General features: G+C 44.3%; 1 protein-coding gene across 1 annotated transcript; it reads left to right on the top strand.

Moving 5' to 3' along the window:
- The first annotated feature begins 3,017 nt into the window (after positions 1-3,017).
- On the top strand, positions 3,018-7,551 carry LOC144167289 (chymotrypsin-elastase inhibitor ixodidin-like). The gene is made up of 3 exons (XM_077696607.1): positions 3,018-3,105; positions 3,580-3,658; positions 7,335-7,551. Exons 2-3 carry the CDS (start codon positions 3,589-3,591, stop codon positions 7,520-7,522), a joined length of 258 nt encoding a protein of 85 aa, XP_077552733.1. The 5' UTR covers positions 3,018-3,105; positions 3,580-3,588; the 3' UTR covers positions 7,523-7,551.
- The last annotated feature ends 793 nt before the right edge of the window (positions 7,552-8,344 follow it).

The raw sequence follows: 8,344 nt of genomic DNA, 5'->3' as shown, positions 1-8,344 counted from the left end.
GTTTAAAGAAAGTTTAATCAGCGACAGCTCAGTATTTGTGGCCAGAGCGCGTAGTGACCACGCCCACATGGGTGCAGGTACCACCTCTTTGTATCATTTTCTGATAACACGGGCCCCTACAGTGTTCCCATATTCTCTTCTCCCCGCCCTTTCCTTTGGAGAGAAGGAGCGATAATTCGCTTTCACGTCGCAACTGCAGGAGACGCTAGCTTCATTTTGGCTGATGGAGACCAGATTGACGCTAAATTCTGATTTCTGGCCTTGTACCTGGTGTGATAGAGATTTTTCTCCGGAAACCTGTTGGACCATTGGCCCCTAAGATGACTGTATCAGCACGGTGAGTTTTATGTCTTACCATAAGTATTACGTTGAAGTTGGAAACGTTACCAAATTCATGCCTGGTTAGGGGTAGGTATAACTTTATTGTTGCCTCCAAAACTACTGTAGTAATTACATAGAGATCAAGCGGAGGAGTATGGTCACAGAAAACAGATTTAAACTTTGTTTTGTCACTCTTGTACCGCACCTATTTGTGTAACAAATAGCCGCCAAGATGACCATAATAATAAAGCCAAGCTTTGTATGTCTCACCGATGGTGTTCGTGCACCCCATTAAACGCACTGCAGGAAAGCCAACTTTTTCTGGCGATTATGGTGATAGTGGGTCGAGTCAAGTGAAGAAAAAACGAACACTTCATGTGGTCGAAATCCAACCTCGGTTCCTCACGTCATAAAGCCGCCGTCTATTTCGATTGCGCATTCCAACACGGTGGCACCAGTTTGAATTTGGGGAGGGCTGCATGTACTTGCAAAATTAACAGAAAAAAAGTATGCTCTCCTCCCTCTAACCACGACGATCGTTGAACGCGAAGTGTTTTTGTGCGTATTCAAATGGGGAAGCCTCAAAGCCAAAACCGCGAGATAAAAGTCCATATTGCGCACGAGTCCACCTCAAAGCTTAATGAATTAAAGTCAGAACCGTCCATAGTCAAAGTCCAAACTCAGACGACAACCAAAGAAGTGCTCACGAGAAAGCTTGGCGTTCAATCATTGTCGTCCTTAGAGAGGGGTGCGTGATTTTATGCCCATTTTCATTTACTCGTCACAGTTACTTTATTGACACTGAAGCTGCAAAAGTTGCGCAATTCCTTTCTTCTATTAAACCATTGGATTATGATGAAGAAATAGAAGGGCTATATCTTTGTCTCCTCGATAAAACTCTGGCCCTCACAAGATGTTTCTTAAGTAATCATAAATCCATAGTCATTACCAATACCGTAGGCTCCCTAGCCATAAGGGTGATGTTTACTTTATACCGCTTCGCTTATAATTCACAATATTTCAGTGGCATGACCACCTTTCTGAAAAAACACCTGCTCGTTCAAAACGAAAATACTAGCTGCGCGCCAGGCAACGTAGCAGATGTATAGGTTTACTATGAAAACTGGCTAGTGCGCTGTTTTTTCTGTCACCTGGAAGAGCGTATTTGGGACTGCTGGCCCGGGGCATTAACTCAACGGCATGTGGGTACTTCAATGATGTGTAACAATGCGATGTCGGCCATTTTTCCAGCTATTACAGGAAATAAGGGTGCTCGCCGTACTTAATCAGTTGTGCCCTATTGTACGTTGATCGGGGTAAAATGCACATTCTAGATAGAAAACGCATGTCACTATTTCGCTGTGACTATCTCTCCCATGAATGAAACGTTTTCATTGGGAGATGATCACTAAGCATCTGCGCACACTAATGTGTTTTTACCCTGTGATCATGGCAAATTCACATGCGAGATAGTGGACGGGGGAGATGCAAGGAGGCGCTTTTCATTATGTAGTTAAAATAGCTCAATAGCTCAGATAAAATAGCTTAGATAAAAAATATGTGGCGTTTTTCTACAAACAACTGCTTCTGGTGGCAACCGATATGCGTGTAGTGGCAAGCTGGGCCGCCTTTCTGTATTGTGCCTTGTTACCGTATTTACTCGCGTAATCATCGCACTCGCGTAATGATCGCACTCCTGAAGTTCGTCATCAAATTACCTCTTTTTTTATTTCCCGCGCAATAATCGCACCCTGAACTTGCCGCAGCAATACGTCGTATGTGTGCCAAGTCAAGCTGATGATGGTCGTGCTTACCTATGTTTCATCCTCTTTCAAAGCGACCATGGCTACGTTATCGCTGCAGACTTTCCGATATTAGCGACATCGGCTAGCACGAGTACATTATTGGTGCGGGAGAAACTCACATTAAATGCAAATGACGTACTCACAAAACAAAGAAAAAAGTGCTCAGCTTTCTGCGTTGGCACCCGTGTCTGCTTTGATGTCCCGCACTTTGACATCAGCAGCCACTTATTGGTCACCCTGTCCTCACCCCGCTGCAAACTCGTTCCGGCGCGTTCATGAAAACACGACATTTCGCTTCACATCGCAACGATGCTGGTGGTGGTCCGTGGAGTGCTTACTAAGGTTTTTTATTATGCCTATTATATTCATGAGACCTATCGTAAAAATTCTGACCTGCAGCTTGCGTGCGTTTTTTGCGCTGAAACTTTTTTTCGCGAAACATTTACCACGCGTAATGAACGCACTCCTAAATTTGCATCATATTTATGGAAAAAAGGTGCGATAATTACGCGAGTAAATAGGTATTCTTCCCTTGTGGATGTTATTTCTAATGCATTCACCAAATTTACAGAAAAAAGCGAATAAAAATATTTTTAGGATGTTGATGTCACAGAACTCGGAGACGGTCTTCTTGGCGCGTTGTGAAAGTGAGAAGCCAGGAGTACTAATTATAGCCCAACCGTGCCAAAAACGATCGACACGCAAGCTTCCGGCAAAGGCTGTTCGGGCGGTCTTCTTGTGCGTTTTTGGTGGTTAGATTGCTGCGCAGGTGCCCTTGGCCGCGTTTGTAAACACTTGAGTATGAAATAAGAATAACCGCGACCAGTTGTCGCTGGTCTTCGCAATATGTTTGCTTGGAAAAGTTCGTTTCTCGCTTGAATAAAAGCGCCAGGCTTACCAGCGCGGTCATGCATACCGTTGAAGACTGGCTTAGGCGTCGACTCCTCCTCTCATCCCACGGCGTGCTTTAAGGTTTCAAGTAAGGGCCATTTTAATCCCTGGGCACCTGTGCCCAATTCTCTCAGGTTATGGTGAAGGCTTGATTTGAGGAAGCGTAACGAGAAGGCTGCGCTAGTTATTTGCTTGATAGATTGGGACTTTCAATCCAAGTTCATCATAAGTTGAACCATTTACGTTCCAAAGGTACTTTCGTTTGTGTATGATATTGAAGATATTTGACGATGGTTCCCATATTAATATAATGATGAGTATTTACCAAGATTTAAATTGGCCATCCATCGGCTTAGTTTTTTTATTAAATAGTGCGCCCATTTTGTGCAGAGTTGGTTTCGTTTACTTTGACAACAATTATGTGCACAAATCATACAAAAATAAAAATAATACACACTTTTTGCTGGCCAGATAGTCGAGCGAAATAATGCACAGGCAGCACGCTTGACAGCAGGTGCGTGAATGAACCAAATACTACAGTGATAGTGTGGTTTTATTGCAGGTACTCAAGATGCTATACCGACATCTGTGCTTTTTGGTTGTAGTGGCCGTGCTCCTGGCCGCACTTGCTGACGGCCAGGGTGAGTAGAATTGAGTTATTTGCCCTAATATTGTCCTCCATTCCTTCACGTGTTATGCGTCGCGCTTTAAAATACTCTGAGAACAAGCATGGCTGTTTGGCCAGAAGTGGAAGAAAGCAAGCACTCCTCAAACGATTCAGTGCAGGGGTTCATTCACACTGGTGATTACTTAAATGTGTGTTGCTCGAAAGGCGTTGCCTCAATTTATGCAGTTTTTTTCAGATTGTTGAATTTACAATTGCTGACCTGTCCGTGTCAATTGACGCCACCACACGAGACTCCATATAGCGCATGGACCCACGAAAACAAAACTGCTAGCTCATGTGGTCATAGATTGTAGGAAAAGAAGCAAAAAAAGTTTTTGCTAAACATAAACACAAGATTTTTTTATTTCCAGATATCCTTATTATTTGCCTCATTAATATATCAGTTAATACGTTCACTACCAGCTCTATTGTTCGATTGTTTAGGAGGACACAGAGAAAACATTTCTCGCTTGAAAAAAGTTAGGTCTGAAAGGGCTGAGGAAAATAAATGGATAGCCCAAGATAAACGTCGACAAAGGAAGGAGTGAACCCAACCGCTTACTAACTTTTCGGAAAGTAGTATGTATAAAGGTTACAGGTATTACGATATAAAAACCGATCAGGAAAGACTGAGGAAATAAAATGTGCCGTCACAAGTGACTCACCCACAAAACGTTGTTTAAACTGCACTTTATGGCGTTATCATTGTTACGTATTTGTATTCAAGTGGCACATTGAAATATTTTGCTTTCAATCTTAAAACAGAGACACGTCTTGTTTTCAGTAGGAATCGGTGGTAGTAACGCATGCCTGGTAAGCTGATCTGGGTTGTATGGCGGAAATTTTTGTGTAGAACGACAAAAAAGATGGAAGTCGTGGCACTCAATTCTACAATAATAAACCTTTGTTTTCTTCTATTCATTCCTGTTTATTTACCGGTCAGAGTGTCCCGTAGAGCGGGTTCACTTACGTGAGCTTAAAAAATAGGCTAATTTATATTTTTAAGTGAAGCCTTTAATGGCTTACCAGCGCCATCGGTGGGGGCGTACGACGACACGCTGCGCTCAAAGCCAATTTTATCTGCGTGCTCTCAGTGATGATGATGATAATGCCATGAAATTGTTTGGCTCGTACCCCGCTCGGGGGTATTCGCCAGGGACAAAGTGTTGACTGCGCCAACCTTTCCAACGTGCTCAGACGAAGCTAGCCCGGGCGCGCGCAGACAAGTACCGCGCTGTATAACGCCACAGTTGGATCCAATCAGCGTCGCAGCTCGAAGCATTTCCTAGCATTCCAGTTCATCCCACCAGACACACTGACATCAGTTCTAACGCATCAGTTCACCTATGCACTCACATGTCGGACCGTACATAGAGGTATGTCCAACCAGAAGGCATTTGCTGCATTATGGCCCCTGCACGTATAACACTGCCCTCTCTTCAAAACAAACGTGTTACACCTTAACAAATGATGATAGACCACCGCATCTTCCCTTGGCGCGGCCAGGTAATGGGGCCAGTGCTCTGATCACATTTTACCAACGGCCCATAACAGGGGTAAATCGCGCCCTGCGGCTGCGCCTGCACGGCGGCTACGCTTCGCTTGCGCCAAACAACAATGGCCCCCACGCACAGAAGAAAGTTGACGAACGAATCCCTCGATTTCCTGTGGGTTCTTAGCCTAAGCTGCCGTAGATAAATCCGCGTATAATGAAAACTTTTTGCACCGAAGAGCTAGTGTTTCATGTTTCCTTTTGTAAGGGTTCGTATTGTGAATTTTTGACCGGTTTTCTTCCGTCCCGCTTGAGGGGCTTCCCGAGCAATGTTTTAGCCTGTGTCTGTGCCGTCAACGTCCAGCCCGCATCCATGCCGGTCGCCCCTTTATGCGTGCACTGGGTGGGGGAAAAAGGGGGTGGGCGGGGGTAGCCTGCACGCATAGCCAGACTTCCCCCGGACTGGGTCGTATGCTGGTCAACTCCGAAATGAGTTCAAAATATCTCCAGTCCACTTCTCTTCCAGTTTCTATATCAATAAAGCACTCACTTACCCGCACTTCATTTGTTCACCGAGGATATACCAGTTGTGCTAGTGGGCAATTTCAACGTGGACGCTTCACGTCCCGATGGCACCTGACTGCTGTCCTCCGTGGTTGAGGGGTTTTTATTGCGTGTTCCACAAACAGTAAGATGCTCACTACATGGGAGGGAAATGGGTGGCTTCATGTCCATCCGCCACCGCAAGAGTCAGGGTCAGAAGCGGTTTTCTTTTGGAAATAAATGAACCACAAAATACGTGTATACAGAAGCAGTCCACAATCTCCAATTTTCATACCGCTAACGTGCTAGGATGCATGCTTACTCGGAAATTGTAAACCAACGTGTTTAGTTTCCGGCATTTCTCGCATTGCGAGAAGCTATGATGGTCATTCTTCTTCACAGAATGAAGGGCCCCGAATTTTTTAGTCCTCTTATGAAAATTGTCGCCGTGCCTACTTCGTAAATATGCTTCAAGAGCGCTGCGTACGTATCGTCTATTTCATGATGTCTCAATGCTTCCACCACCGTAGTATTGGCCACTGCGGTAAATGCGTTTTCATATTTATTATGAGCTGCGCGGCAGTCGGAAACTATCGCAACATTTTCTTCGGTAATGTACCTGTGTCAGGAAAGAGAACGGTATACAGGCAATTTTTGCCTCCAGTGAAGACGTAAGCGGTGATATTTTGAGTTCGCAGTAAGCGCCGCTCAGCAGACGTAGACCGGCGTAACGGCCGTGGAAGAAAAAAGTGTAGTGGTAGCACTTCCAGCAATGCAAACAGCAGCGCGGGTTGAGAACAAGCTCCCGTTGAAGATATAACTCAAATCCAAGGGGAGAATTGGGGTTGAGCAATTTATGTATTGATTATAGAGGACCGCGCGTAGACCATTTGTTTAAACGAGTGGTAACCAAGAAAGAGTTCAACAAAATAGGGAGGCATCAGAGATTTGATTGCTGGATGAAGGAAGAGAAGTAGCGGCAAAAAACGCACTGCGAAAACCCGCGACGTAAACACATGAAAAGGTCTTAGAGAGGCTTGCTGCGGCAGTGGAACAAACAGGATGATGATGATGTTGAGGATTTTTACGACATTTTTTACGACTACTGTTCTTTCCATTCTAGTAACTTTTTAGTGGTAGTTTATGTTGAATTGATTCATTTATTTTTATTAATTTCGTTTTCCCATATGGATTACGAATGTGCAAATCTTGAAAATGGAAGAGATTTGAGAAAGTCAGGTTATGAAGGAGAAACATGAGAACAAATTTCTTCGTAAACTATTACCGCAACACAGTTACTAAAAATGTAGGGCCTCCTAAGAAAGAGCTTAACCCAAGCAAAACCCGGAGAAAAAAAAAATTTTAGCGGCGTAACAACGCCAGATGCAGAGGATAGCCTTCTTCGAAGTAAACATTTTACTGTTTTGCCGTGTCACCTATTAAACACTAGTGTAAGGTGGTTCGCCCGCGAAACGGCAGCGTGAATATATTTTGCCTTTTGTGTGGACGCGTTATAACCACTGAAAACGTTTATTAACTCGCAAATGTGTTATTGCGTTTTTAATCTGTGTAACATGGGTTTACTTGCTTCTGTTTTTGTTTTTCCTGCTCGCAGGCCATCGTTGCGGCCCCAACAAGATTTACTATAAGTGTGGCCGAGCCTGCCCCCGCGTCTGCCAGCAGCCTCCACCGGACAGGTGCTCTCCGGACTGCGTAGCCGGGTGCTTCTGCAAGCGAGGATTTATTCGGGACAAAAATGACGAATGCATTACCGAGAGAAAGTGCTTTTCCAGGGGACGATAGGTTCCAATAAAAAAAAAAGTACAAACACATGATTTTAAACGCGCGCATTTTTTTCAAGACTTGACATTCACGCTATCGATTTTTCTAAATTTTGTCGAACTATTTTTCCCCGCTTCTTTATTACGCGGAACGAAACTTTAGCTCAATTTATTTCAGTCCACGGCACAAAAACAAACGCACTCGCTTCATCCAGCGTGCAATAGGGAATATGTTAGAAGAATAAGCACAGCTTATAGCTCAGGTTAGTATGCAAACAAGAAAAAAAAATAATGACCCAAACTTGGCGGGATTTCAAAGTACGCGAGTGGTTTGAAATGGTTGCAAACGATAGCCCAGATCCCTTTTAGGAGAAAACGTAAAATGACCGGGTGGACTACGCAAAACCGATAGCGACCGAAGCCGCCAAATTATGCACGAGGAGCCGCTTTTAATCCGAGAACGACCCAGGGATGAAGGGTTCAAAAAGGATGGAATTTCAGAACCGCGACTACTGTAAAAGGAGTGAGGTGGCCTGTTTCATTCCAATTTTTTTACACAGGCAAGTCAGGCGCACTGAACAGGCAAACTGCTTATGTGGTCAGTGGAGTGAAATTTCTCTTAAGCACAGCTATTGACATTAAGGGAAGATTTCAAGATTTTATTTTGCCCAATGTCTGTTGGTAGGATAAGAAAAAAAGCTCCGCGCACAGCTTTACAGGAGCCCCGCCCTTACTGTACAAAGCGGCCGCATGGGTAAGCGACAATACGGGCATATCTGCGACATGCCAATTCCTCAATCTGAACCACATGTATCAAAACAGTAGTTACTGCGTACAACAACAA

The sequence above is a fragment of the Haemaphysalis longicornis genome, unplaced genomic scaffold (assembly GCF_048455015.1).
Source record: "Haemaphysalis longicornis isolate Haplotype H1 unplaced genomic scaffold, Haemaphysalis longicornis Haplotype H1 scaffold_2, whole genome shotgun sequence".
NCBI lineage: Eukaryota > Metazoa > Arthropoda > Arachnida > Ixodida > Ixodidae > Haemaphysalis > Haemaphysalis longicornis.
This window is presented reverse-complemented; position numbering and strand designations above follow the sequence as displayed.

What these genes read in the sequence shown, in the direction of transcription:
- LOC144167289 (XM_077696607.1), top strand. Translation starts at nt 3,589, where the DNA reads ATGCTATACCGACATCTGTGCTTTTTGGTTGTAGTGGCCGTGCTCCTG. An exon ending in CGCACTTGCTGACGGCCAGG is followed by an intron (nt 3,659 to 7,334) that starts GTGAGTAGAATT and finishes TCCTGCTCGCAG; the next exon opens with GCCATCGTTGCGGCCCCAAC.